Below are 14,411 nucleotides of genomic sequence, written 5' to 3'. Positions count from 1 at the left end.
ACGGAACTACAACACGTAGACCGGACAACCCTGATAGTTTATACAACTCAGTTAAACTAAGATATAACAGAAATCAAAGTGGCATGGACACACCCCATGCTCACCCAAATAAGGCACAAGCCCAACAACAGTCTCAACAGCAGCAACATAATAAAAGTAAGCTAGAGACATAACATCAGCAGATAAATCCAGTATCCAACCATATCAGCATATAAACAGTAATATCATCAACTAAGCTCCGGCCTCCTACCGCCAGAGGCATCAGCCCCCAAGTTACCTGAAATAAGCGCCCCAAACGTGGGGTGAGATCTCTAAACAAGAAATCTCAGTAAGACAAGGGGTCCTCAAGGATCTTCCACCCCAAGCTCACTTACATGTGCAATATAAGTTCAAAAGCAGTTAACAGTATAAGTTCTCAAAATAGTGCAATGTAGCAGATAATCATGTCATGTGTGTTATAGCAATTCTACTGATGAGAGAAGTGTAGGAATCCATCTAAATCCACACGGTACTAGCCATTCGCTGCACCCACCCACAGGACCACCAAGGCCTCCTGTAGGCGCAACAACACAATACATATCATAAGCAATTGCACTTAACAACTCATTAGCATTTCAATAAGACAGTACATGAAAACACATCATGCTTACAACTATCCCCCCATGGGAAATGGTGGAACCAAACAATGGCTAAACCGAGGACACGAAAGCTTACCTCGCAAGCTAACTATCCAATGTAAGAGTCCACACAGTTCAAGGTCCACACACAGCAGTATCACAATCTGTTTTGGGACCATCAATCATATTAATAACCATAACTCATAAGCATAAACATAAAGACTACGTTTTCCTTTTACGTTTTACGTCTTTAGGCTTCTCACAAAGCCACAAGCCCTTAATCATTTGATTCTGACTTAGTTTAATTATTACAGACGTTCAACTTCATTAACATATGATCCACAAACCCATAGCTCAGTTCTGTATGAACAGTACCTTCACTGTTCACGAAAACCCAGAATATTCGGATATTTGTCGGGGGCATATCCAGATATCCTATCCGGATATCATATCTGGATATCAGAAGACACCATATCCAGATATCAATATCCGGATGATATCTAGATATTTCGCGACAGAATGCAGTTCTGCATTTCACGAGATATCCTTCCCAAAGGTGACTCATTTCATGCACACAGAAGCCCAAACATGCGATTTAAGGTGTGTTTAACATTACCCAACCTTAAGTTAGAAACTTTAGTTCATTAAATGCATCAAGGTTCCATTTTTAATCATTAAACTCATGATCAAAGATTGTACAACTTACCCAAGGTTCAGAACAGAAATGCATGATGCTCTTAGAGCTCACTTGAAGCTCCCAAAGTCCAGCACACACAAGGACACGAAAATGGCACACCACTAAGGTTCTTTCTCACAAAAAATGGCTTCTTGAAGCCTCCAATGGCATGAACAAAGGCTCACACCAAGGGACACCCTAACTCAGCCCCTCAACACCTCACTAGCAGCATCTAAACTCAGAACACAAGGCTTTTCTCCCACACAAATCTCAACCACACCCAACCATAGTGTTTTAATGAAGAAAGGGTAGAGAAGGATGGCTACTTTGGAGGATTCTAAGAGAAGTTGAAGGTGACAAGAAGGAGAGGCTGATCATCAGCCACAATGTCTCACATAGAGTTAATAGTATGGCCTAGGGTTGTGTGCAAAAGTTGCATTTATAGTCACTTAGGAATTAAGCACACAGTATTAGTGCTAATAGCTACGCTTAGCATCTTAATCCCAAACTTTGGAATCTGAACCTACTCATTTTTATTTTATTTTTCGCAGCACCTTTTTGATACGCGCTTTTCCATAGCCAGTATCAGTTCTGGCACCATTTCTCATTATTTTAACTTGAAACTTGTTTTACAAGTCCTATATATTATTCTAGGAATTATCATGCACTTATTATAATTTCCGGGATACTTTTTCGGTACGCATTTATACCGAGTAGCAGAACCGGTATCTGTATTTTTCGTCAGAAAAGCGACTTTCAGCATTATTACCCACTTACTATAATTATTTAAGCCTCATAATAATTATTAGGGTCAATTATGGAATCATTTCCTAATTTCTCATAATTAATTAATTAACTTCCTTAATTAACGGTGCGAGTTCTTACATTTATCATCTAAAAAAATTATTAAATAGTTAACCCTTAGTTCCTTGCACGATTAACCCTTTAACCCGAATTGGAACCCTAATTCCTTGCAATGTTCCTCATAGAATTAAGCAATGAACACGATAAATTAAGCATTTGCAATCAGATATACGTCTATTCCTAGCATGCATACAAATTGTTATCCTACTCCCTTTCAAGGTCAAAAACCCCAATATTCCTATCTAGGGTTCTAACCCTCAAACTATCATCAACTATCAGATTTGATCAGTTCTAACAAAGAGGATAGAAATTACGCATAGAGTAGAGATAAAGATAAATATATAAACGAGTAAAAGTAAATCAATCCGTTGTAACAAGGGTTCACATAGGGTTTGTGACCCTAACTACAATAAAAAGTACCTAGCCAACCATGGAATAAATGATCTTAAGTAAAACTATAATGGAATTTTTAAACTATTTTTCATGGTAGTTTATAAAAGACTTACTTAGCAACAAGTTTTTGGTTATATATATAATTTCTTAAAGGGCATAGGGTAATGACGCATGGGGTACATACCACTGGTTTGTAGCCCCTGCTCAGTGGCGGCGGAGCCACGTTGTGCCTGGGTGTGGCCTCGGTCCGGGTTAAATTTTAACAAATTGTATTTATCATGTATAATTATATAATTAATTATAATTTGGCCCAGTCTAAAATTATAATTTGCCCCGAGCTAAAATTTGTGATTTGGCCCTATCAAAACAAATATATTGGTGAGAAATTTGAGTAAATTGTATTAAGTTATGTGTTCCATTTCCATTTATATAAAAAAAATTAAAATATAGGAAAAACTTCAAAAAAACCCTTATAACTTTCTTCATAATCATTTACCCTCTCTTCAAAATTTTGAATCATTTACCTTCCTAATTTAAAGTTTTTTTATCATTTACCCCCTAACTTAGGGGGATAAATGATAAAAAAACTTAAAGTCAGGGGATAAGTGATAAAAAAAAATTAAATAAAAATGTAAATGATTCAAAAAAAATTTGTGAGGGGTAAGTGATAATTAAGAAAACTAATAGGTTTTTTTTGAAGTTTTCCCTAAAATATATTCAATAAAATTTAAAAATATTCAATAAAATTATAACTCTTTTTCATGCTACCTGCTCAAGCAAAAAAATAAATATACATATAATTATTTGGCCCGGGCTCCGGTTGGAGCCTGGCTCTGCCACTGCCCCTGCTTAATTCATTGCTAATCAAACGTATGATTGCAGGATATTGATAGTGTTGGGAAATTCGTTCCCTCAAACTCCAATGTCAAGTGGGTCCAGGGGAAGCCCGTGGCGGGGAACCACCACCAATGAGCTAAGGCTACACCAACCGTAGCAAGTGGATCTGACATCATGTCTCAACCCAAAACCTTAAGGCATTGGGTTCATGGGTCCTTTCACTTATATACTCTTCACTTAGCTCATTACCAACCAATGTGAGACTCATTACACTTGAATATCTATGGGACCTCAACATCATCACCACCACTTTCATTGAACTATTCTGAAACTGAAGGTTTTACAAATCCAAGATCATAAGTAAGGCTCGGACTCAAGTTTAATTAAAGTGGTTGAACCTCCTGTGTCTTTGGAGTACTCGTGGGACTCATGGCTCGCTCGTACTAACGTACTAAGATTATATCAAATGTTAAAAATGCAATTATTTGATATATGCAAATGAACCCAAAAACTAAATCATTTGTGATATGATCCATTCCCTGCATTCTTTTTTGCAGTTCAGAGGACAAGTTTTCACAACATAAAATTGAAAGCTGAATTTGGAATGGTATATTAAATTTGATTAAACGCAATGACATAACAGCTCAAGCTACATCAAAAGTGGAAAATCGTGGGAATTTCTTCATAGAAATTATAATCTTATTTAGTTCGCAACACTTACACGTGAAAGAAGGATATGACAATATTTTTTGTTTTGGTGAAATTATTTGATGAAATTATAATACATTTTTGTTTTGTTTAATATGTCATGCTACTACTAGCTCAATTCAACTTACAAAGTTACAACATTAAATATTAGCAATATATATTCAAAGATAAAATGAGTTACTTATTGTGGAGGTCATTCAATAACAATGGGTCTCCAAGTACATGAAGTAATTCAAAAGTGAAAAAAAGTAAAATAAAATAAAATCACGTTCGCGTATTAAAAAAAGAAAAAAGAAAAAAGAAAACACCCGTACAATAAATAAATAAACAACATGTAAGTAACATGATCTATATCCCTTAAACATCACAAAAAGCAGCTAATCACAGGAAGCCAGAATGCAACTCCAGAATAGAGATTAGTGCTTATCCAACTCAAGCAGATCGAGGAGCTTCAGGGGCTGGTGGTTGAAGGTGGTGGAGAGAAGAAAGGGATGGTGGGAATGGTGGGGATTGAGGGAAAGTTTGGCAGTGAAGTGGCAGGGAACGGTGGCAGAGTGACCTTAGGGACATTTGGAATGGTGGGGATGGTTGGAAGAGAGGGCATAGTAGGCAAAGGAGGAAGATTTCCCTGAGGCAATGTTGGCATTGGAGGCAAAGGTGGCAATGTTGGTTTTGGCAAACTAGACCCAGATGGAGTTGTCTGCAGGAGATGGCGTGCTTCTATGCCAATGTCCATGCTTGAGAATGAAATAGCAATGAAAAAAGCCAAGATCATGCAACAGTGAGAGGTCATGGCTACTTGAATTACAAGTCCCAGTTATCCTCAGTACATGTATCCTGAAGTGAACTTTGCTTTGAGGAAGTGTGCATATTCCAGGACTAGTGGCTGGCCTTTTATAGAGAATGACTCAAACCCTTTGAGATTTTTTTATTTTTATTTTTATTTTTCCTTTTTTAGGTCGCCTTCCTTAGATTAAACAGCTTATTATGTTATTGGACTACTTTGTTGTTGTTGGTGGTGGTTGTTGGCTACTACAAGGGTGGGGATTCAAAAGTAGGTTATCAAACGTCTCTCTATCTTTGAATAATTCAGCAGAGGGAAGAGCAATTTATTACATACGGGTTTACTGTGTGTTTGGTAATCCAACCTCACCCGTAGCTGCTGTGAAGCCACCACAATTGTTCCCTATGTCACCCTTTTATCCTGAAGTGATTTGCATATAATGATGATTTTATTAGCACTCAACGATTCACTTCGGTAATATGTGCACCTGTAGTTTTACAGAACCATTCTTGCAAATTTATTGATTTCAAGGCGCTCATCAATTCACTTCGGCTCCAATCTTGTCTAAAGGAAGATGTACTGCCTGGAATCTGCTATGCTATATCATCTAATCCATTGATTATAACACGCACCTTAACACCCAAGGTTCATTGATGCCCTAATCCACATTACGATGGAAGCACGGCCAATAAAGCACCAATCATTTTTGTGACACGGATTGTAACTCCCCGTTCTAAAATCGGTTTGTCAACATTATGTATGATATTAATCGCCGTTACAATCGCAGCAATTGAATTATACTACAGATAAACTTTTTACTTTTTCGTTAATAAACGTTTCTGCTTAAAATCAATTCTGTAATTAAAATATTTCAAAAACTAAAATCATAACTTAAATAATATGCAGAACACTTAAGGTCTATTTAAGTATGCCATACATCGCTCCCATAAAGTGCCAAGTAGTCCACTTAGACCAACAAGGCTTAAAAACTTATTTTTATTGATACTCAACACTAAACATCGTCAATTTTTATTTACTCAAGAAATTTTATACTTCCTCTGTGGTTCTCATCTCCACTATGTTATAGATCTCTTTATTAGCACGCATGAGTTCAAATCGCACTCAATTTGAAGCACCATAACTCAAGTTATGAATTTGTGAAGAAAAATATGCTGAATTTCGCAGGGTCCCGCGCATGATAGCGCCACAACACTGACTTTTTCATGTCTTATGGCGCCGTTAGCGCCAACCTACTATTTGGTGGCGTCAAAAGCGCCAACTTGGCACTAACAGCGTCACACATCTGGAGATTTCACTCTACATTAGTATTTCACCCATAACTTGAGTTATACTTATCCGATTGATGTAATCTCTGTCTCGTTAGAAAGCTAAGAAAAAGATATATAACTTTCAAGAAGATCAAAGGATCCGAATCTATCATATATGATATGAAAAAATAGACAACAAGACATGATATCCTTATATTTACATTGATTCTCAATCTAAATATTTTCTTTCACTTAATTGACATTATACAACCACTTCAATACATGATTCTTTGCCATTTAAGACTCACATGATATCCAAATAGGCATACATGCCCTTCCATCATCCATTAGCATATAATTCCATTAGATTAACTATACAATTCAAAATGATAAATATAACATTACATTCATCAATGTATCAATATCTCAATTACACCAATGTTCTTCCAAATTTGTATACATGCCAAAAAACTTAGAGTAACATATTATCAAAGTCTCTATCTATTTATGTAAGGGCTATACAAAATGTCAATAATCATCTCTTTTTTTTCCAAATAGTGGCACTTTGGTCGCGTTCTATTTTGAGGAACATCGACCAAAGTGCCACTATTTGGAAAAAAAAGAGATGATTATTGACATTTTGTATAGCCCTTACATAAATAGATAGAGACTTTGATAATATGTTACTCTAAGTTTTTTGGCATGTATACAAATTTGGAAGAACATTGGTGTAATTGAGATATTGATACATTGATGAATGTAATGTTATATTTATCATTTTGAATTGTATAGTTAATCTAATGGAATTATATGCTAATGGATGATGGAAGGGCATGTATGCCTATTTGGATATCATGTGAGTCTTAAATGGCAAAGAATCATGTATTGAAGTGGTTGTATAATGTCAATTAAGTGAAAGAAAATATTTAGATTGAGAATCAATGTAAATATAAGGATATCATGTCTTGTTGTCCATTTTTTCATATCATATATGATAGATTCGGATCCTTTGATCTTCTTGAAAGTTATATATCTTTTTCTTAGCTTTCTAACGAGACAGAGATTACATCAATCGGATAAGTATAACTCAAGTTATGGGTGAAATACTAATGTAGAGTGAAATCTCCAGATGTGTGACGCTGTTAGTGCCAAGTTGGCGCTTTTGACGCCACCAAATAGTAGGTTGGCGCTAACGGCGCCATAAGACATGAAAAAGTCAGTGTTGTGGCGCTATCATGCGCGGGACCCTGCGAAATTCAGCATATTTTTCTTCACAAATTCATAACTTGAGTTATGGTGCTTCAAATTGAGTGCGATTTGAACTCATGCGTGCTAATAAAGAGATCTATAACATAGTGGAGATGAGAACCACAGAGGAAGTATAAAATTTCTTGAGTAAATAAAAATTGACGATGTTTAGTGTTGAGTATCAATAAAAATAAGTTTTTAAGCCTTGTTGGTCTAAGTGGACTACTTGGCACTTTATGGGAGCGATGTATGGCATACTTAAATAGACCTTAAGTGTTCTGCATATTATTTAAGTTATGATTTTAGTTTTTGAAATATTTTAATTACAGAATTGATTTTAAGCAGAAACGTTTATTAACGAAAAAGTAAAAAGTTTATCTGTAGTATAATTCAATTGCTGCGATTGTAACGGCGATTAATATCATACATAATGTTGACAAACCGATTTTAGAACGGGGAGTTACAATCCGTGTCACAAAAATGATTGGTGCTTTATTGGCCGTGCTTCCATCGTAATGTGGATTAGGGCATCAATGAACCTTGGGTGTTAAGGTGCGTGTTATAATCAATGGATTAGATGATATAGCATAGCAGATTCCAGGCAGTACATCTTCCTTTAGACAAGATTGGAGCCGAAGTGAATTGATGAGCGCCTTGAAATCAATAAATTTGCAAGAATGGTTCTGTAAAACTACAGGTGCACATATTACCGAAGTGAATCGTTGAGTGCTAATAAAATCATCATTATATGCAAATCACTTCAGGATAAAAGGGTGACATAGGGAACAATTGTGGTGGCTTCACAGCAGCTACGGGTGAGGTTGGATTACCAAACACACAGTAAACCCGTATGTAATAAATTGCTCTTCCCTCTGCTGAATTATTCAAAGATAGAGAGACGTTTGATAACCTACTTTTGAATCCCCACCCTTGTAGTAGCCAACAACCACCACCAACAACAACAAAGTAGTCCAATAACATAATAAGCTGTTTAATCTAAGGAAGGCGACCTAAAAAAGGAAAAATAAAAATAAAAATAAAAAAATCTCAAAGGGTTTGAGTCATTCTCTATAAAAGGCCAGCCACTAGTCCTGGAATATGCACACTTCCTCAAAGCAAAGTTCACTTCAGGATACATGTACTGAGGATAACTGGGACTTGTAATTCAAGTAGCCATGACCTCTCACTGTTGCATGATCTTGGCTTTTTTCATTGCTATTTCATTCTCAAGCATGGACATTGGCATAGAAGCACGCCATCTCCTGCAGACAACTCCATCTGGGTCTAGTTTGCCAAAACCAACATTGCCACCTTTGCCTCCAATGCCAACATTGCCTCAGGGAAATCTTCCTCCTTTGCCTACTATGCCCTCTCTTCCAACCATCCCCACCATTCCAAATGTCCCTAAGGTCACTCTGCCACCGTTCCCTGCCACTTCACTGCCAAACTTTCCCTCAATCCCCACCATTCCCACCATCCCTTTCTTCTCTCCACCACCTTCAACCACCAGCCCCTGAAGCTCCTCGATCTGCTTGAGTTGGATAAGCACTAATCTCTATTCTGGAGTTGCATTCTGGCTTCCTGTGATTAGCTGCTTTTTGTGATGTTTAAGGGATATAGATCATGTTACTTACATGTTGTTTATTTATTTATTGTACGGGTGTTTTCTTTTTTCTTTTTTCTTTTTTTAATACGCGAACGTGATTTTATTTTATTTTACTTTTTTTCACTTTTGAATTACTTCATGTACTTGGAGACCCATTGTTATTGAATGACCTCCACAATAAGTAATTAATGTTATCTTTGAATATATATTGCTAATATTTAATGTTGTAACTTTGTAAGTTGAATTGAGCTAGTAGTAGCATGATATATTAAACAAAACAAAAATGTATTATAATTTCAGTGCATCCATTATTGTCATCTTAGATGCATCCATCCTTTTGGGTTTTGGTTATTTTTTCCTATTATTATTTAATATAAGGTTTTTTATTTTATTTTTTAAAAAGCGTATTGGTCTTTTTTTTTTTTTTTGTCTTATTCAACATGTAATTCGGAAAAGAAATGTGCAAGCCCCATTTTACGAAAACTGCAAAAGTGATGACCGCTCCATATTTCCTCCTATATTCAGTGCACCCTATTTCCTCCTATATCCAGTGCATATTAAGAAAACTGTTATATATTTTTTTATTTCCTCGTCCATAAGGGTTGGTTTGTGGTTTATTATTATCATTATTATTGTACGTTTAAGGAAATTTTATTCCTAAAAACAAACAATATGTAGGGTTTGTTTCTTCTTCATCCTCATATCATCATTACTTTGAATGACAATTGCAAAATAACTTCGTGAAGATAAAATAATGGCTTTTGTTTGATAGAGGACCATTTATACTTATTATGTATTAGATATGTTATTGCTTCATATAAATTGACCTATTTATGAACCGAAACATTCATTATTTCAATGTTTTATTGAATCTGTATTATATATATATAAATATAAATATAAATATAAATAAGGGGTTCATTTTTTCTGCAGTCAATGTAGATAAGTTATCTACATTAAGCCTACAAGGAAATCGTTTTGAAAGTGAATGTAGATAACTTATCTACCTTCACTATAGAAATATTATAGCCAAAAATAAAAGATTTTATTCATATCGATGGAAAGTTCAATTACATTACATATAATTGTATTGTCACGCAAGTGAAATACTTCCTTCAATATTGAGAAATGAAAGTGGTTGAATATTGTTAGATCATGGATGTGTGTTAGAAATGAATTTGTGTTGTTGTTTGCATTTAAAAGTGTGGAAAAATTCAAGTTTGAAAGTGGCCGTGAATGATAACCGGTTTGTAAAATGGGTTGGCCATCTAAAGGAAGAAGAAGACTCATTAGGCCTGTTACGCAAATATCACTTGCGGTGTGAGGAGAGTGAGAGAGAGTGTGCACTCAATTTTATGCCAAAATTCATCAAATTTTAACAGTATGATCCTTCGAATAAATGTGAATTGTTGGTATATTGTTTACAATTTTTCCGCTGCATTATATATTTTTCATGGAATTATTTTATTTTATCTATACTAAGGGAGAGTGTACGTTTTTCTTTAATCTAAAATTCACCATATTTTAACAGTATTGGTTTTATACTATTTGTGAATTTTTTATATATTTTTTGCAATTTTTTCGGAGCATTATTATTTGTATGGAATTATTATGATTTGTTTTATATTTAATTATATAACATATATATATATATATATATATATATATATATATATATGTATATGTGCCCAAATATTGAGAATCAAAATTACTGAAAAATTATTTCAATTTTGTTTAGTGTCATGACACTGTTCATGGTTTGAATTCAGATTCATTATTCTTGTTTGGTGAATTGTTTTTATTTCAACAAAATTGTTTTGTAAACATAAAGTTTTAGTTTCAATGAATTTGCTTACACTATGATGTGGGTTGCTTTTGCTTTTTGAGGAAATTTTCATTTTTGAAATTTTCAATTTTTGGGAAACAATTATTAAATTTTTTTGCATTCACTATTGCATGAATTTCGAGAATCCAAAATTATGCCTAATTGTGGCTTTATTAGAGAACTAATTTCTTATTTCACTTTATTGAGTGAATAACTGTTATATTATTATTATCTTTGTACAATTATGAGTTGGTTTCAATGTTTTCACTCTTATAACTGTGGCATGGGCAACTGATCATGGGCTTAGTGTTCCAATATTTTGGACCTTATTTTCGGATATTGACATTTTTTTAGTGTGAATTGGACTCCACTTTTGGTTTCAGTTATAATTTTGAAATTTTTCCGATATTGTGAATGACAATGTTTCATTGCTTTATTCACCTTTAGCATGAATTGTGGTATTCAGATTTGCATATTACTATTTAGTGATTCTTGAAATCCATTAAGACTTTTAGTTACAGTTTCATATTTGGATTTTTAATGAAACACTTGGTTTTGTGAAATCAGTGGATTATTGTTTTCCATTGGATTGAGCCTCTCTTTTCAATGTGGGTTGAAACTTTTGATTGAGTCTCTATATTTTAGATTTTTTTGGACCTTAGAACTATTCATGTACTTATTAAGTTTTGAAATTTCAGAAAAATGGTTTGGTTGCTATTCCAATATTTAATTAGTTAACATGAATTGATCATTTTGATTTTTGTGGGAACTATGCAATTTTTTACTTTTGGATTATTTCACTTATGTGGAATGTTATTGGTCCGTGCTTAAATATCTCTCAATTGGGATTATGTAAATTGAATTTTGATTCGCATTTTGTGCTGTTATTGGTTTTGTTTATTTGACTATAAATTAGGCCTTTATATTATTGGACCACTGTGTCATTTGAAATATATTGTTGGCAATTAAAGAAATAAAAAATATTGTATGAAATGGAAATTGAACCCACAATCACCTAAAAGGTTAGGTTGAATTTTGCCAATTGAACTAATGGCAATTTTGGATCACATAAAGGGTGTGACATTAGTTGTAATTCATCATGCAAATATATTAAAAAAATTGTGATAAATTTTTGAAAATTACATGTGATACCTTCATGCTGGAATCATGGAGATATATAATTTATAAAATTTATCTGCCCAAAAGAGATAAATTTAGGCAATTATATATAATTTTCTCCTACTTAAGCATAATTAGTATTTTTTGTCGTATACTTTAATGTTAAGTGCTGAATTTATATGGCAAAATTTGTTGGTTGACAAATGCAATTTGATTTTTGGAAACACATGTTGTGAAGTGTTTCATTTTCTTAGACACACATGTTGTTAGACATTATTGTTGATCTATTATTTTGAATTATTATCTGTTAATTACCTGCCCAAAGTAAGTTGTTATATAAAATAATTAGAAAAATTGCATGAAGAAATTATTGATGAGAATACATGATTTAAAATATTTATCTGCCCAAAAGGGATAAAATGTTTTTAAACTGCATGTGGTATTATGGTGAAATATGTATAATTTAAAAGTTTGTCTGCTGAAAGGGGATGAATTTTTATAATTGTATGTAATTCTCCTTGCTAAACAAGCAAAACAAAAGAAAACAAAAATAAGGGAGAAAGGATTTAAAAATCAAATTTTATTTCTACTAAGAAAAAAAATCAAATTTTATTTATAAAATATTTCAAAGGCATGCCTTGGCCTTGGAATGGGCTAGCCTCTTATCCTCTTTCACTTTTTTATCCCAAAAATAGAAAGAGAAATGAGAGATCATCCAGTCCAACCACAATACACCTCAATCCACCTAGATAGTGATTAATGACTTTGAAGTCTCTTAGCAACCAACTTCAAATACCATTAAAAAAAAATAGTTGTACCCTATGGATCTGCTTCTAAGGAGAACCCTAAATGTAAGATGAGTCACGAAGGAGTAATAAGTTGGAAAATAAATATTTTGATTATAATTTTATGATTAATGCAATCACATTTGACACCACGAATTTGTCTCTCTTCCCAAAATCCAATTCCTGTAGCCAATAATTTTATTGAATCAAATATAAAAGGTAGTTTAAGTCTCCAAACGAGTTAATTTATATTCTCTAGGAGACCAAAAGTGCTTTTTCCCTCTTGCTTTTAAATTTTAACTTTGTTCATTTACAGTTAATTCATAAACAGCACAAATTAATGCAATTTCAAAATTCCCAAAATCCAACTGTAAATAATCTTGAGAAAGTCTGTCGTTTCATCGACAACTGGTCCACGAGGAACGAGCGGACCAAAATCCATCATCACCCCGTCTGGCTCCCCTTCATTAGCTTCCTCAACTAAATGATTGTTCGCACCACATAATCCTTATTGTTATAGGCGAGATCTAAGTCAACTGACGGATTACTCAGGATCATTTGGGCTATACCATTGTCAAATGATTGAGCATAACAATTCACCAATGCCTCTAAAAGCTCCAAAATTTTATCTTCCACCTTCCAAAGGTCGCTTTATGTAGTCTCAAAAGATTCGTCAGAAAAGTTACTATGATAATAAGCACAGATTTCTTGAATTCAATGAAGGAGAACATATGTTTGTGAGATGATCGCTAGTTACTGGTGTTGGGCGCGCTCCGGGAGTAAGGAAGCAAAGTCTTAGGTTTGTTGGACCTTATCCAATCATTGGTAGAGTGGGATCGATTGCTTATCAGCTTCCCTTACCTCCCTAATTGTCTACACTGCATGGTGTTTTTCATATTTTCCAACTGCGAAAGTATGTTCTTAATGAGTCACATATTGTTCAGCCGGATGATATTGAAATGCAGGAGAATCTGAAGACTCATATTGGTTCATTGTGTATTATTGATAGAAGTGAAAAAGGTTAATGAGTAAATGTATTCGTATGGTAAAAGTATAATGGGAAGGACGAACACCTTAGGAAGCTACTTGGGAGCGGGAGAATAAAATTCTCCGACAATATCCTAAGTTAGTGGACAAGTATGATTCTTAATTTTTTGGACAAATTTTTTTTTTTTTTTTTGATAACATGTGGACAAAATTTTTAAAAGGTGGGATGAATGTAAGAACCCTAATATATGAATAATAATTATGGCCAATTATTGAATGATGAAGACTTATACAAAAAATTAAACGAGTTGATTATAATAAATGTTAAGTGTTAGATTGAGTAAAAAATAGGAGAATATGTAAAAATTTAATGTCAGTTGCTGCTCGCTGACATGCTCGCTGAAGTGAGAAGTTCAGCGAGTAGAAGGCTAGCTCGTTGAGGGAGTTTGCTAAAGCGAGGAGCCCAGCTAGCCGATGCGAAAAATATTTTAAGTGAATTAAATGACACTCTCTTTCCTCATTACTCTCATTCTGCACTAGAAATTGAGTAACCACTAATGAAGAAGGGATTTTAAGCTTAAAAACACTACTCTCTTTATACTGCATGAAATCAATTGAAGTTTGAATGAAAATTGTTTAGAAACCTAAGGAGAGTAAATCCCACCAAAGAAACTTGAGTGAGAACCATTGTGTG

At 34.1% G+C, this 14,411-nt stretch overlaps 2 protein-coding genes across 2 annotated transcripts; one reads left to right on the top strand and one right to left on the bottom strand.

Annotated features, from left to right (window-relative positions):
* Positions 1-4,410: 4,410 nt before the first annotated feature.
* LOC133302549 (protein PELPK1-like) lies at positions 4,411-4,888 on the bottom strand. Its single transcript, XM_061502341.1, has one exon. The coding sequence runs from the start codon at positions 4,886-4,888 to the stop codon at positions 4,547-4,549; it is 342 nt and encodes a 113-aa protein (XP_061358325.1). The 3' UTR covers positions 4,411-4,546.
* Positions 4,889-8,570: 3,682 nt separating this feature from the next.
* On the top strand, positions 8,571-9,048 carry LOC133302571 (protein PELPK1-like). Its single transcript, XM_061502376.1, has one exon. It carries the CDS (start codon positions 8,571-8,573, stop codon positions 8,910-8,912), a length of 342 nt encoding a protein of 113 aa, XP_061358360.1. The 3' UTR covers positions 8,913-9,048.
* Positions 9,049-14,411: the final 5,363 nt, after the last annotated feature.

This window comes from Gastrolobium bilobum, unplaced genomic scaffold, assembly GCF_033153095.1.
Source record: "Gastrolobium bilobum isolate Gb01-03AN ecotype WA unplaced genomic scaffold, APGP_CSIRO_Gbil_v1 utg35049, whole genome shotgun sequence".
Lineage (NCBI taxonomy): Eukaryota > Viridiplantae > Streptophyta > Magnoliopsida > Fabales > Fabaceae > Gastrolobium > Gastrolobium bilobum.
Note: the sequence above shows the minus strand (reverse complement) of the source record. Positions and strands in the feature narration are given on the sequence as shown.

Coding starts and splice junctions, on each gene's coding strand:
- LOC133302549 (XM_061502341.1), bottom strand. CDS start 4,888: ATGACCTCTCACTGTTGCATGATCTTGGCTTTTTTCATTGCTATTTCA.
- LOC133302571 (XM_061502376.1), top strand. CDS start 8,571: ATGACCTCTCACTGTTGCATGATCTTGGCTTTTTTCATTGCTATTTCA.